Here is a 16,912-nt window from a genome sequence, read left to right on the forward strand (position 1 = left end):
CCCGGCGGATCACGCAGAGCCGAGCTCACGTGGGTGGCCTTGATCACGTGGCAAGCAGGACCGGCCGGGTAGGTAAGGAGGAGGCGGAGTTTCGCCATTCGTTCTGTTTGGGGGGACTTTTAAGCTTCCCTCCTTCGGCCTTCCACCGTGGAGAGCACTGTCCTTTTGTTTCCTGCCCTGCCCTCGTTGCAGACTCGCGCAGCTCCAGCAGGAGAAGTGCGGGCCTCGCGTCCGGTTCGACGCTGGGCTCCTCCTGCGTGATCCGCTGTGGGCTGGAGACAGGAAAAGACGGGCCGCCCTTCTCGCAGCGTTGCTCTCCTCGGCCTCTTTGACTGCTCCTAATATTAACACATTTGCTTGAACACCTAATGATGTGTCAAGTGACGTGCCAGGTACTGGGAACACAAATGTAATGAGACGAGCTCTCGGACCTCAAAGAGTTTACGGCTTAGTTGGAGACATTGACAGAAACTTGTACTTTAAAAAAACTATGATGAATGTGGTGAGAACTGTGACTTAAAAAAGCACTGAATTTTATTGAAAAGCCAGGGCAGGGCATTTGGGAAACGGAGAACAGATGCACAGTTTTGATAGCGTTGCAGTAAAGTAGCCATAGAGGGGGGTGGGAAATGCTGAAGGTACTTGAGGTTGGTATCTAAGCAAGAATTTACAAATGAGCTGGTCGTGCTGCCTGTTTCAGGGGATGAGTTACTGGGAGAAGGGGAGGGGTGGGTAGGAGGGATAATAAAGAGGCAAGCATGAAACAGAACTGGACTCTGTGTGTGTGTGTGTGTGTGTGTGTGTGTGTGTGTGTTGATTTGGGATTGCAAGAGAAGAAACTCAAGAGTAGGAACACTAAAGCTGTTCCATGAAGATCCGTGCAAGGATTTTTAGCAGAATAGCAAAAATACAAGATTTGTGTTTTTAAAAATTCAATCTGGCAACACCACTCGATCCCCGCCTTTCTGCGTGTCTCCAAGCTTTACGAAAAGAATTTTGAGGGTGACAATCCTAGAGGCCTAATTACAGTGATGATTACTAGGTGTTAGGAAGATCAGAGGTGGCAGGAGCCTACAATGGGGAAATAGGGATGGAGCAAAGGAGACAATAAGTATTTAGGAGGTGAAATGGGGATGACTTTGTGAATAATAGCATATAAGGTCTGAACGAAAAGGACTCGAGAATGTGTCCCAGATATCTAGCATAGGCCTCAAATAGAGGTCTAGGAAGAATAAAGGAAGAGAGGAGAGTGGGGGAGAGTGTCAGAGGAGATAAATTAGTTTGGAACTTGTTGCCTTTGAGATGTCTGCACATGAGGTCTCCACTTTCCACCTCCCATTCTCTCTTCGGTTCCAAGAGAGTAGCCCTGGGTCTAATGAAACTGTTTTGCCAAGATGACTAACAACTCCATCTTCCCAATTACAGTGATCACTTCTCTGTCCTCATCTTACTCGACTTCTCAGCATCAGTTGATGCAGTTGACAGTCTCCTCCTTCATGGTCCCCTTGACAGTACGTTTGCCTTGTTTTCCTCCTAGTCTACTAGGCTGTCACTTGTCTCATTTGTCAGCTCCTCTTCTTTGACTTGAATTCTAAATGTTCAAGTGCTCCAAGACCCAGTCCTGGGCTCTCTTTCACTCATCCAGTCCCATAGCTTGAAAGATCATCACACTCTCTGTGCTGTCCACTAGTAGCCATCACTGTGCTATTGAGCACTTGAAGCGTGGCTACTAATTGAGATGTACTGTATGTATAAAATACACACCAGATTTCAGAAACTTAGTATGAAAAAAGAAAATACTGTGTTAATTTTTATACTGATTACATGTTAAAATGATAACATACAGATATTGGGGCAAACAAGATATTACAATTAATTTTACCTGCTTTATTAATGTGGCTGCTAGCAAATTTTAAAATTGTGTATGTGGCTTACATACATACATACTTGTATAAATGTCTACAGAGAGAGAGAGAAAAATGTGGTAAAATGTTAACATTTAGGGGATCTGGGTTCCAGGTATATGGAAATCTTTGTACTAGTCTTTCAACTTTTCTATGAGTCCTGTTACTGTATGGCCTATTGCTAATCAAGCAAATTGACTTACTTTATAATTACCAAGTGATGAAAAAATAGGAATGAGGGCATAGGTATAGACTCCATCATCTGGGACACAAGGCCGTTGGATTGACCAGCCATTTTCATTGGTGTGGGGATGGCTGCAGCCTGTGAAGCAAAGTTAGCCCCATACACAGAAAAGAGGGCAGAGTTCTCTTGAAAACCTTAAGGTCTAGATTCAGCCTTCACATGCCTTTACTTACTACCACTCCTCCAGAGGGCTGTGTGGGTCAGAACATTCCCCTTATCCCCATCCTATGCAGAAGCCAAGCTGAAAACCTCATAGTCCTTTTCAGTGCCTTCTTTCCCTCTCTGGTCCACATCCATCCCACCTCTCCCCACCAGCCCTGCCAGTTTCTAATGTGGGACAAGAGTGAGGAGTGTCTGGTTCTTCTTGGGATCCCAGAAGCAGTAATAAGTGAGCTTGATCTCCAAGAATGGAGAAGATTGAGGGGGAATGGGCTGGGGAGGAAGGGGTTAAGGTATTTAAGGCAAAACAAAAACAAAAAAACTACCATATACAAAAGCTTAGAAAGGGATACAAAATTGCATCAACTGCCCTATCAGCTTCATCCAACTCTATGTGGAAGATGTGCAAAGGAAAGCTTTGGAAGTCTGGTAAAAATAACTAGCTTGATTTAAATCATGGGATTAAGTAGTGGAAGATAAGATTGCCCTTATATTTTAGAACTGAATTGGCAAAACTGGTGGCCCAGATAATGGGAAGAAGGCATCCACCAGGAGGTCTGGGGAGTTTTGGCTAATTCATCTACTAATCATTCTTTAACTGCCTCCTTTAGTTTTTTCATTTTTTTTTTCATTTTCATTTTTTTGGTGTATTTTTTGGCATTACCATCGTGACCTGAGAATCTATGTCTCCCACACATTTTGCCTGGTACCTTGCCTTTGACTGTCTCCAGTGTGGAGAAAGCTCTTCCCTCACCTCTCAGCTCTGGGACTCAGGTAATGATATTTTTTATTCCTTAACATTTCTCTCAGCAATATGTTTGCAAGGAAGTCCACTCCGAATATCTGCTCCCTTTGCCCAGAATATAAAATTCACTCTTTTATAAAGAACTATAGCATGACATAAAGTTGAAATGTTGTCTTCATTAAGCATGATTTAAAAGTTGAAGTAGAAGTGATTTTTCTTTTTTTTTAAGATTTTATTTATTTGGGAGAAAGAGAAAGAGAGAGAGTGGGAGTGAGCATGAGCAGGGGTGAAGGGGGGCAGAGGGAGAAACAAACTCCCTGTTGAGCAGGAAGCCCGAGGACATGGGGCTCGATCCCAGGACCCTGGAATCATGACCTGAGCCGAAGGCAGACACTTAACCAACTGAGCCACCCAGGCACTCCAGAAGTGATTTTTCAGTAAGAAAAGATACTTAGTATATGACTTGGACTCATTGCACATTTCTGCACCTTAATTTTTCCATCAGTAAAAATCATATTTGTGACTGCATACTTTATTGGGATGCCAAGGTGATTGTGGGATTTTTAAGCATATTAATGTTCTTCATATGGAAAAAATATGAATGACAGTGAGCAAGAAGTACTAGTCTTAATGTGTTTTAGATAAAAATTTTGCATCTAAAATAATTAAAGCCAAAGAGCGGTCTTTATGGATCTGACCCTCTATGGCCAAACATTTTTTATAAAGATCTAAAAGAATGTTTGCATGCTCAATAAATAATGCTTTTTATTGTATAGAAAAATACCTAAGACGCATTTAGATTTATTTTATTCACCTCCAATGGAATAATTCTGTGTTTTCCTCATTTGTTTGTGGCAAATTTGAGTCCTGAAGGAGCAGAATAAATAATTCACTGGGGTTTCAATACAAATTAGTGAGTAAACAAAAATTAGACCATAAATTGCTGTATGACCTACTTGGAAGGACTGGTTAAAAGAAGGAAAGAGATTGCAAAAGATACTGTGTTAATATATATGACCGTTCCACTGAATGAAAAAACTTATTAAAATTACAAAAATTACAGACCTGTTGGAAATATATGAGGTAATATGACAAAACAATAATAAAGAGATACACAATTAAGAATTAGAAGATGAGGAGGAAAAGATAAGAAAAAATTAACAACACCAAAACCAACCCCTTGGAAAAACAGCATGAGAAAGTAAATATAAGCATGCCCCTAAGGAAGTACAAGAGATTTCTTACTGGGAAAAGTGGGAACTGGGAAAGAGAGAGCTCTTACACCTCAGAGGTCAGAGCCACTGACCTCAGATCCCAGTTAGACACTTAGAACCAAAACGTGCATGAGTGTAAAGTGTAAGAGTAAGTATGTGTGTTTCTATTCATACACAGACCCCCAGATTGGCACAGCCTTATTATCTGTTTCGAAAATTAATTAAAGAGAAGCAACCTTCCCCCAAAGATAGGAAATTGGTGAGTATGTCAGGAGGAAAAGGAGGAAGGCTGGTATATTCGGAACAAAGATAGGTACCGTGCCCAAGATGAAATGCCATCCCAAATGCCCCTAAATTTCTAATGCCAATGACTACATTTATGCCCTACAGACTTCAATTTTTAATAAAGAGCTGTCTCTCTTACTGTGATAATTTTTAATATATGTATGCATCCCTCTTTCAATCTATTTCTATATTCTCTTTATGTGTCCATCTATGCATTCATCCGTATGCCTACCTCTATCTATACATTTATCTATCTATTTATCTACTATGGTTATGGAATTCTGTTTTATAGATTAATTGCAAAAATAAACTCACCATATTTTTCCTCCCTCATAACAGGTGAAGGGGCTCAGGAAAGAATATGTAATATTGAATTTTCTAATTGGAAAAATTTAAAGGAAAATATATATGTATACATACATATATACATATTAAGCAACAAAAGTTGTGCACATACTTGTGAATTACATGTTGAGGAAGAGCAAGACAAAGAATGAGAAAAAGAAAAATTAAGCTATTGGAGGAACAGACATAAGACAAGCTTACTATGCTAAGCTTGAAATTTAAATCAACACACACCTATGTCAAACAGATCATAGTAAAATCTTGAAGTGAACAAACTTACTAGACTCTGGTCCGCCTGCTGTCATCTATTCGGCATGATTTGTCTGTGAATACTGCAACATGGCAGAGTCAATGTGTGATTCAATTCATATTTCTAAACCTAAACACAATTTATTCACTGTTTCAGATCCCTATGTATATATGTCTCTATCTACGTGTCTATCTATTGCGAGAAGCGACCTGCCGCACACACAGTGCATTAGTGAATATGTCAGGAGGGCTGGCCTGGGGAAGGCAAAGACAGGTGTACCTGTCTTAAAATGCCTTCCTCATCCATCTCTACCATTCCTGATTCACCACAAATTTCTAGTACTAAAAATTTAAATTATCTCCTGGATTAGGTCAAAAAACAGCATTGATGCAGATGTCAGTTGTTAAAAGTTGTTTCTGTCTGCCTAACAACATATCCTGAAAAATCCTCCTTATCAGTTCCTACAGATCTTACTTATGCTTTTTTTTATATCTGCATAATACTATATCATATATACGTACTGTAGTTTATTCAACCACTTTCCTATACTTGGGTGTTTATTAAGCTTTCAATATTTTGCAATTACAAATCATGTTGCAATGAATAATCTGCATATGTATTTTTATGTTGCTGGAAGTGTGTTCAGGCTAACGTGCAATTGCTGAGTCAAAGGATAAGTGCATATATGGTTTTGTTAGATATTCCAAATTTCCCCTTAGAGGGGTGTAACATTTTGTGTTGTGAAAATACCTGTTTTCCCACAGCCTTACCAAGAGACTGTATTGTCAAGCTTCTGAATTTTGACCTATTTGGGTTGGCATAGGCAGCACAGAGTGATAAAAATAACATGAAGAAATATGTACAATAGTGGATATAAATTTTTCAAGGCAGAAATCATTTGCTTTTGGATTGGCATATTCACCTATTGAGAGCATCAGTCTCCAGATGCTCTTTCTTTGTTACTATCAGAGGTAAGCTCTCTCTCACACAAACGCTAAAGCTGTTTGGCCAGTGGGTGGCACTCTCGTGCTACTTTAAGGTGTAGATTCCAGACTAGCCCTCTCAGGTCACATATCTTAGGACAATAACTCTTTAAAAATCCACTGCCTGTGTTCACTAGGTAAACTAGGCAAGAGTTTCCAAGGGATAAGTCTTTTTTTAAAAAACCCAAGACTAATATGCTTAGCAGGAAAGAGTTTTCTGAAGGGCTAAAGAAAAACAATGTAGCATGTTCTGATTTAAACAGCATGTGGTAGTTTTGATCTGATACCGAAAATTAACTAAATTAAGAACCAAATTCATGGGCCATGAGAACTAAACCGTGATCATGTGGCTCTTTAATATATGTAAATATTAACAGATTTGCATTTTTGTCCTTGATGAAATGACCTACACAGGTCCAGAAAAACTGGAAGGCGGCCTTACCTGCACTCTACAGACACCCCTCTCCCTTACTCCAGTCTCCAAACAGAAATGCAGATGTCTCTGCTTAGCTCTTGCAGTCCATTTCCTAATGTTACCTTCACAAAACTGATCTTGACATGAATTCCTAGAGCATTTTTGCATTGAGAAAAATTGACAAAGATGATCTTAAGGACCAGAGAATCCTTACACTGATTACTTTGTGGGCTAAAGGGAGACGGAAATCTTAGCAAACCTAGAGTATTAAACTATAGGTCTTGAATATTCATTACTTACTTCAAAAAGCAGGTAATTTTCAAATCAAAGAGAAAGAAGGTTGAGTTCACAGAATAGAGCTGTGTTGTTTATCTTCAGTATCAGGCATATTCATTATCAAAATTAATTAAATGTCATATAGATTATATCTTAAAATATTTTATCAGCAGAGTCCTAGCAGAAAAATGAGAGCATAGGAGTAGGATACATCAAAATGGGATATATCAAAAAAAGGTCCTAAGAGCTTTAATAAAGACCACAAAAGATTAGTTGAGAATAGCCAAACTCCCATTCTAGAATAAGCACAATCAATATTCAGTAAACATTACCATGATCAATAAAACTGGCAACATGATACACACTGAGTTCTGATACCAACAGTTAAATCACTCCTTACGACAACCTTTAGCCAAGTGTGGCTAAGAAATCATCTCCGTTCTGAATTTCTTTCTCTGCACTGTGGAAGTTCTGCCACACATTGTCACCTGCTGGCTCAGTCCTATTTGGGTCTTACAGACTTTGTTCCAGTTGCCAGACAGTCCTGAGTTCTTGCTTATGCTCTTGTTCGAAGGTCACCTGAAGTGCAGTCTTCATAAAGGAATTCCCAGGAATGTCTTCTTCCTTTCACCATGCTTGCTCAATGTCTGTTGCTAATCATGTATGACCACAGGAGTGGCTCATCTCATTGTGTGTGTGTGAGGCCCTGTGGCTTCTGTGTGTCTCTAATTTGAGCATTCTAAGTTTTCTGGCCATGGCCTCTCTGTTTTCCTCACAAGCAGTTATAGAAGGAGGGGTTTTCAAATCTGCTCTATAAATATTGAGCTTTTTTTTTTTCTAAAGGGAAGATTAAACTATATGAGTAATAGAAGATGACAGTGAGCTTATAAGAGTTACCATTTTATTACCTTCCATTTCTTGAACAAGAATTTCACTAAGTCTACCTAGCAACCTTGAATATAGGAGTTGAACTGGTAAATCACTCACAACTGTGAGAGGAATAGTATTTTACCTAGAACTTTTGAAAATTTTCAGAAGCTGAAACTGAAAATCAGCCAAGTGTTCCTGAAGAATCTATTACCTTTCTAGTCTGCCTGTGCATTTCAATGAGCAGGTTGAAGCAATCTGGGCATTCCATTTTTTTTCTAATAAATATGCATCTGCCAACTATTTATACATACATAATAAAATTGACTGCTTCCTGTGTCCCAGGCAGTTTTAAGCACTTTCCTGGTATTATCTGACATAATCTTCACAACAACCCTATGAGATAGGTACTCTGAATATCCACATCTTATAAATGATGAATTTCTAGTATTCATCAGAGAAATGCAAATTAAAACACAATGAAATAACATTTTACACCTGTCAGAATGCCGGAAATTAAAAACACAAGAAATAACAAATATTGGTGAAGATGTGGGTAAAAAGGAACCCTCATGCACTGTTGGTGGGAATGCAAACTGGTGCAGCCACCATGGAAAACAGCATGGAGTTGTATCAAAAAAATAAAAATAAGATTATTATATGATCTAGTAATTCCATTACAGGGTATTTACCCAAAGAAAATGAAAACACTAGAATTTAAATAAAATTAAATTTAAAAAAAACACTAATTCAAAAAAACACATGCACCCCTATGTTCTTGCAGCATTATTTACAATAGCCAAATTATGTAAGCAACCCAAGTGTCCATCTACAAATAAATGGAGAAATAAGATGTGTTATACATATACAATATTCAGCCATAAAAAATAATGAAATCTTGCCATTTGCAACAACATGGATGGACCTAGAGAGTACAATGCTAAGTGAAACAAGTCAGAAAGAAATATCACATGATTTCACTCATATGTGGGAATTTAAGAAACAAAACAAATGAACAAAATTTTTTAAAAAGAAAAAAAACAGACTCTTAAATACAGAGAAGAAGCTTTGGTTGCCAGAGGAGAGGTGGGTGGAGGGATGGATGAAATAGACAAAGGAGTACGCTTGCTGTAGATTGAGAGTATACTTATCTTGATGAACACTAAGAAATATATAGAATTGTTGAAAAATTATATATAAGTGTTAATCTTGAATTTTAAAAAAATTTTAAATAAATGGTGAAATTCTAGCTATGTAAGTAGGAAAAGGTAGAATGAGGAAACTGTAAGTAAGCCAGAGGGTCTGGGGAATATAGGCACTCTACCAAGAGCAGGCAGAGTAAATCATCCCCAGTGGACCTACACAATGCCCAGATAGAGTATCCCTCAGTAATGTAGCCTGATGACGGAGCCTATGTCCTGAGGAGAGAGAGCCAGAGGCTCAGATTGGGTGCCCATTCTGTGGGACAGGAAGCTATTGACCCTCCTAATTAGACTGGGCTAGTAAAGAGGTAAAACAAAAGAAACAATAGACCCTGGCAGGGCTTCCTGTGACCAGGACTTGAGAGCAGAGAGAGAACAAAGACCTTATTTCCATCTTGTATGGATAGGGCAAACTCCCCCTTACGCTCTCACTGCACTGCGCCAGACTGCAGCTTTTAGAGGACTCTCCTGGGAGGCAAGGGCTCCCTGGTGGGAATAAGTTGCAAGTAATTCATCTTAAGGAAGGCAATGGGTAGCATGTGAAATGGCTGGACAATAGTTCTGTGTTCATGTTTGATTTTATGCCTTTTAGAGGCTATGGGAGAAGTGCCCCCACCATATCCTCCACAGGCATTTATAATTTCCATACAAGCAAGCCCAACTTCCAACTGCAGCTCCTTGCTTCAGGGCTAGCTATGGCCACCAGAGCCCACTGGGCCTGTGCACAGGGTGGGCTGAAAGTTCCAGACAATGAATACCAACTCTATAGTGGGATGATAAATACCACATCCCTCTTGCCACTTGAGCAGATAACTCTGAAGTGCATGTTCCCCAGAAGAATTTTGCCCTGATTGCCCACTCTGGTAACTTACTGAATAATACATCCTCTTAAGGGCCATCATTCCTTCCCTTCTTAGTGTCTTCTGGGCTCACCTCCTGTGTTGGGGGGGTCTCCAAGACTCCCCTCCCCCAGGTTCAGTGATTCACTACCAGGATTCACACAACTCAGTATAAAGTCATACTCATGGTTATGATTTATTACAGCTAAGGGACAAAAAGCAAAAAGAAAAGGTGCGTGGGATGAAGCCCTAAAGAAACCAGGAACAAGCTTCCAAAATGTTCTCCTCCAGTAAATCACACAGGATGTGGTTTCTTCGTACAGCAACAAGTTGTGACAGCATGTTTGAAAAGCTGTCTACTAGGGGAGCTCATTAGAGACTCAGTCCCCGAAGTCTTTAACGACAGTTGGTCTTATAGACACCATCTGCTCGGCGTGTGCCCAAATCCCAGACTCCCAAAAGGAAAGTAGGTATTTAGCGCAAACCACATTGTTTGCATGAGGTTTAGGCACAGTGAGCCATTCATATGAGTGTTTTGGGAACCCTCTCAAAATCCGAGTTCCCTGAAGCCAGCCAAGGGCCAACCTTGCAACAGGCCTCAGGATAGCATTAGGCCTGGTGTGTTCATGCTTTTAGCCACATAAAAAATACCGCAAATAAATTTCTTGCCCTCAGATCTTTTTGTCAGGGTTCACTTAACCCAGACTAATCCTGGAGTATGCTCCTCCTCTGAGATTACTGGCTAGTAATCATGTCAGAAACTCAATATATTTGATTTTGAAACTTATTAATGTTTCACTCTTTTTCAAAATGCTTTGGATTCATAGACAGTAATATTACACACACCAAAAAGAACTGAGAATGTGGTAGAGTGGCTAGCTGGGAGTCAGGGACCTGGACTTCAGTCCTTTTATACCTCACGTAAGGATTGGCTAACATCAACGGATTTCAGTTTGTTTCTACCAATAATCCCTTGTAAATTCCTCTTTTCATTCATTTGGGCTATTATAACAAAATGCCATAGACTGAATAGCTTAGAAATAACATAAATTTATTTCTTAGAATTCTGGAAGCTGGGAAGTCTAAGATCAAGATACCAGCAGATTCGGTATTTGGTGGGAGTCCACTTCCTGGTTCTTTTCACTGTGTCCTTAACATGAAAGAAGGGGCAAGGGAGCCCTCTTAGTTATCTTTTGTAAAAGTACTATTCCCATTTATGGGGGTTCTGCCCTCATGACCTGAGCACCTCGCAAAGGCCCTCTACCTCCTACCATCATCACATTGGGGATTAGATTTCAACATATGAATTTTAGGGGAAAAGCAAACATTCAATCAATAGCAATTCCCTACCACCATAAACCCCCCATTTCTTTGATTTTTTTCTAGAAACTTTAATCACCTTTATTGAGGTATAATTTACATTCAGTAAAATTTATCCCTTGTAATTGTGCAAATCAATGATACATGATAAATTTATACCACTATATAATCACCACCCCAATCTAGACAAAATAGATGTCACCCCAAAAAGTTCCTTCATGGCCCATTACATTCAATCTTTTCCTCTCCCCTAACCCAAATACTAGACATTTATTGATCTGGTTTTTCCTTCATTGTAGTTTGCCTTTTCTAGATTTTCATGTGATAGGAATCATAGAATGTAGTCTTTTCTATCTTCTTTCACTTGGCATAAGCCACTTGAAATTCATCCATATTGTTGTGAGCACCAGTAGTTTATTCCTTTTTGTTGCTGAGCAGTATTCCTTTGAATGAATATAGAATGGTCTGTTTATCCATTCACCTGTTGATGAACACTTGAGTTTCTTCTGTTTGGGCTGTTATGAATAAAATTGCTAAGGACATTCATGGAAAAAACTTTGTAAAACATGTTTTTATTTTTCTTGAGTAAATATTGATGAGCAGGATTGCTGAGTTGTGTGGTAAGTGTATGTTTAATTTTTTAAGAACTGCAGGACTTCTATGCAACCTAGCTATGCCTTATGCATTCCCAAAAGAAATGTGTGAGAAATACAGTTGTTCCATATCCTTATGGACGTGGTATATTGTCAGATGTTTTTCTTTTAGTTTTAGCCATTCCAATGGATGTGTACTAATAGCTCATGGTAGTTTTACCTTATATTTCCCTGATGACTATCCATGTTGATTGAACAACTTTTCATGTGTTTATTTGACATGCATATAATATAACTTCTTTGGTGAAGTGTCTGTTCAAATCTTTTCCCCATTTTTATTTATTTATTTATTTATTTATTTTTTTAAAGATTTTATTTATTTATTTGACAGAGAGAGACATAGTGAAGCAGGAACACAAGCAGGCGGAGTAGGAGAGGGAGAAGGGGGCGCCTGGGTGGCTCAGTTGGTTGAGCGACTGCCTTCGGCTCGGGTCATGATCCTGGAGTCCCGGGATCGAGTCCCACATCGGGCTCCCTGCTCAGCGGGGAGTCTGCTTCTCCCTCTGACCCTCCTCCCTCTCATGCTCTCTGTCTCTCATTCTCTCTCTTGCAAATAAATAAAATCTTAAAAAAAAAAAAAAAAAAAAAAAAAAAGGAGAGGGAGAAGCAGGCTTCCCGCGTAGCAGGGAGCCCGATATGGGACTCGATCCCAGGACCCTGGGATCATGACCCGAGCCGAAGGCAGACGCTTAACAACTGAGCCACCCAGGCACCCTCTTTTCCCCATTTTTAAATATTGAGTTGTGTTCCCAATATTGTAAGAGTTCTTTATTCATTTAAGATACAAGTCTTTCATCAGATTATATTTTGTAAATAATGTTTCCCAATCTGTAGCTTGCATTTTTATTTTCTTAATGAAGTCCTTTTAAAATAGCTTTATTGGGGCACCTGGGTGTCTCAGTCATTAAGCGTCTGCCTTCGGCTCAGGTCATGATCCCAGGGTCCTGAGATCAAGCCCCACATCGGGCTCCCTGCTTGGCAGGAAGCCTGCTTCTCCCTCTCCCACTCCCCCTGCTTGTGTCCCCTCTCTCGCTATGTCTCTCTCTGTCAAATAAATAAATAAAACCTTTTAAAAAATAAATAAAATAAAATAAAATAACTTTAATGAAATATAACTCACATATCCTACCATTCACCATTTAAAGTATACAAGTCAATGAATTTTAGTGTATTTATAGAGTTGTGCAACCATCAGTGCAATCTAATTTTAGAACATATCAACACTCCAAAAATACACCTTGTACTCATTAGCATTCACTCTCCATATCCTCTTATTGAGCCCTCATTACCCACCCAGGCCTCTGTAACCACTAAACTATTTCCTGTATCTCTGGATTTGCCTATTTGGAACAGTTCATACAAATGGAATCATATAATATGGATATGTTGTGATTAGCTCCTTTGATTTTGTAAAATGTTTTCAAGTTTCATCCATGTTAGAGCACATATAAGTACTTCATTTCTTTTAACTGCCAAATAATAGTCCATTGTGTGAACGTACTACATTTTCTTTATCCATCAGTTGATGGGCATTTGGATTGTTTCCACTTTTTGGCTATAATGAATAAAGCCTGCTATGAACATTCTTATATAAATGAGTTTTTGTGGACATATGTTTTCACTTATCACTAATAATGTATAAGGGTTCTAATTTCTCCACATCCTTGCCAATACTTATTATCTTGTCTTTTTTATTTTAGCCATCTTAGTGGGTGTGAAGTCATATTTCTTTGCTTTACATTTCCTAATGACAAATGAAAGTGAGCATTTTTCATGTGCTAATTAGCCTTTGTAAATCTTCTTTGGAGAAATGTCTTTTCTTATCTTTTCCCATTTTTTTAAAGGGGGGGGTCGGTGGGGGAGGGGTAGAGGGAGAGGAAGAGAGAGAATCTTAAGCAGGCTCCATGCCCAGCATAGAGCCCAACAGGGAGCTCAGTCTTACAACCCTGAGGGCATGACCTGAGCCAAAATCAAGAATCGGACGCTTAACTGACTGAGCCACCCAGGCGCTCCTCGTTTTCCCATTTTTAATTGGATTGTCTTAATATATATATGATTATATATAAAAGTTCTTTACCTATTCTGGACATAAAACCCTTATCAGATACATAATCTGCAAATATTTTCTCCCATTCTCTAGGTTTTACTCATATTGTTTGCAGAACAAAAGTTTTAAATTTTGATGAAATTCAATTTATAAACTTTTTCTTTTTTCCCATAAAGTTTTTTTTTTAATTTTATTATGTTATGTTAATCACCATACATTACATCATTAGTTTCTGATGTAGTGTTCCATGATTCATTGTTTGCGTATAACACCCAGTGCTCCATTAAATACGTGCCCTCTTCAATACCCATCACCAGGCTAACCCCTCCCTCCCATCCCCCTCCCCTCTAGAACCCTCAGTTTGTTTCTCAGAGTCCATAGTCTTTCATGGTTCATCTCACCCTCTGATTCCCCCCCCTTCATTTTTCCGTTCCTACAATCTTCTTTTTTTTTTTTAACATATAATGTATTATTTGTTTCAGAGGTACAGGTCTGTGATTCAACAGTCTCACACAATTCACAGTACTCACCATAGCCATACCCTCCCCAATGTCTATCACCCAGCCACCCCAACCCTCCCACCCCCCACCACTCCAGCAACCCTCAGTTTGTTTCCTGAGATTAAGAATTCCTCATATCAGTGAGATCATATGATACATGTCTTTCTCTGATTGACTTACTTCGCTCAGCATAATACCCTCCAGTTCCATCCATGTCATTGCAAATGGCAAGATTTCGTTCCTTTTGATGGCTTCATAATATTCCATTGTATATATATACCACATCTTCTTTATCCATTCATCTGTCGATGGACATCTTGGCTCTTTCCATAGTTTGGCTATTGTGGACATTGCTGCTATAAACACTGGGGTGCACATACCCCTTTGGATCCCTACATTTGTATCTTTGGGGTAAACACCCAGTAGTGCGATTGTTGGATCGTAGGGTAGCTCTGTTTTCATCTTTTTGAGGAACCTCCATACTGTTTTCCAGAGTGGCTGCACCAGCTTGCATTCCCACCAACAGTGTAGGAGGGTTCCCCTTTCTCCGCATCCTCGCCAATATCTGTCATTTCCTGACTTGTTAATTTTAGCCATTCTGACTGGTGTGAGGTGATATCTCATTGAGGTTTTGATTTGGATTTCCCTGATGCCAAGCAATGTTGAGCACTTTTTCATGTGTCTGTTGGCCATTTGGATGTCTTCTTTGGAAAAATGTCTGTTCATGTCTTCTGTCCATTTCTTGATTGGATCATTTGGTCTTTGGGTGTTGAATTTGATAAGTTCTTTATAGATTTTGGATACTAGCCCTTTATCTGATATGTCATTTGCAAATATCTTCTCTCGTTCTGTTGGTTGTCTTTTGGTTTTGTTGACTGTTTCTTTTGCTGTGCAAAAGCTTTTTATCTTGGGGTGCCTGGGTGGCTCAGTCATTAAGTGTCTGCCTTTGGCTCAGGTCACGATCCCAGGGTCCTGGGATCGGGCCCTGCATCGGGCTCCCTGCTCAGCGGGAAGCCTGCTTCTCCCTCTCCTACTCCCCCTGCTTGTGTTCCCTCTCTTGCTGTGTCTTTCTCTGTCAAATAAATAAATAAAATCTTTAAAAAAAAAAAAAAGCTTTTTATCTTGATGAAGTCCCAATAGTTCATTTTTGCTCTTGCTTCCCTTGCCTTCAGCGATGTTTCTAGGAAGAAGTTGCTGCGGCTGAGGTCGAAGAGGTTGCTGCCCGTGTTCTCCTTTAGGATTTTGATGGACTTCTGTCTCACATATAGGTCTTTCGATCATTTTGAGTCTATTTTTGTGTGTGGTGTAAGGAAATGGTCCAGTTTCATTCTTCTGCATGCGCTGTCCGATTTCCCAACACCATTTGTTGAAGAGACTGTCTTTTTTCCATTAGACATTCTTTCCTGCTTTGTTGAAGATTAGTTGACCATAGAGTTGAGGGTCCATTTCTGGGCTCTCTATTCTGTTCCATTGATCTATGTGTCTGTTTTTGTGCCAGTACCATACTGTCTTGATGATGACAGCTTTGTAATAGAGCTTGAAGTCCGGAATTGTGAGCTTTGCTTTTCTTTTTCAACATTCCTCTGGCTATTCAGGGTCTTTTCTGGTTCCATACAAATTTTAGGATTATTTGTTCCATTTCTTTGAAAAAAGTGGAGGGTATTTTGATAGGGATTGCATTAAATGTGTAGATTGCTCTAGGCAGCATTGACATCTTCACAATATTTGTTCTTCCAATCCCTAAGCATGCAATGTTTTTCCATTTCTTTGTGTCTTCCTCAATTTCTCTCATGAGTATTTTATAGTTTTCTGAGTACAGATTCTTTGCCTCTTTGGTTAGATTTATTCCTAGGTATCTTATGGTTTGATACTTTATGTGGAAAACCCAAAAGACTCCACCCCAAAACTGCTAGAACTCATACAGGAATTCAGTAAAGTGGCAGGATATAAAATCAATGCACGGAAATCAGTGGCATTCCTATACACCAACAACAAGACAGAAGAAAGAGAAATTAAGGAGTGGAACCCATTTGCAATTGCACCCAAAACCCTTAAAGTTTTGTCATATGTAAGAAACCATTACCTAATGCGAGGTCACAAAGATTTACTCTGGTTTTCTTCTATGAGTTATAATTTTACTCCTTAAATTTGTGTGTTTGATCTATTTTGAGTTAACTTTTGTGTGTGATACAAGAAAGGAGCATATTTTTTTTTGGATGTGTATATGTAGTTTATTTAGTACCATTTGTTTTGGTTTTTTTTAAGATTTTTTTAAAATTTATTTGACAGAGAGAGACACAGCAAGAGAAGGAACACAAGCAGGGAGAGTGGGAGAGGGAGAAGGAGGCTTCCCGTGGAGCAGGGAGCCCGATGCGGGGCTCAATCCCAGGACCCTGGGATCATGACCTGAGCCAAAGGCAGAAGCTTAACCACTGAGCCACCCAGGCGCCCCTATTTAGTACCATTTGTTAACGGCTACTCTTTTTCCATTGAATTGTCTTGGTACCCTTGTCAAAAATCAATTGATTGTAAATGTAAAGTTTTATTTTTGGACTCTAAATTCTATTCCAATGATATGCATTTCTATCCTTATGCTAATACTATACTGTCTTTATAGTAAATTTTGAAATCAAGAGGTGTGAGTCCTCCAATTTGGTTCTTTTT

The 16,912-nt window shown here is 39.3% G+C and overlaps 1 protein-coding gene across 2 annotated transcripts in view; it reads left to right on the forward strand.

Moving 5' to 3' along the window:
- The first annotated feature begins 28 nt into the window (after positions 1-28).
- Positions 29-16,912, forward strand: part of LOC118554676 (uncharacterized) — a 55,392-nt gene continuing 38,508 nt past the window's right edge. The window contains exons 1-4 of one of the 2 annotated variants that reach the window (XM_078069962.1): positions 29-72; positions 193-392; positions 1,426-1,511; positions 2,986-3,081. In XM_078069962.1, the coding sequence (XP_077926088.1) occupies positions 1,473-1,511; positions 2,986-3,081 (135 nt within the window). In that variant the 5' untranslated portion in view covers positions 29-72; positions 193-392; positions 1,426-1,472. Of the gene's footprint in view, positions 73-192; positions 393-1,425; positions 1,512-2,575; positions 3,082-16,912 lie in introns of those variants that run through there. The other variant, XR_013446711.1, reaches the window with a different exon arrangement.

The sequence above is a fragment of the Halichoerus grypus genome, chromosome 1 (assembly GCF_964656455.1).
Source record: "Halichoerus grypus chromosome 1, mHalGry1.hap1.1, whole genome shotgun sequence".
Lineage (NCBI taxonomy): Eukaryota > Metazoa > Chordata > Mammalia > Carnivora > Phocidae > Halichoerus > Halichoerus grypus.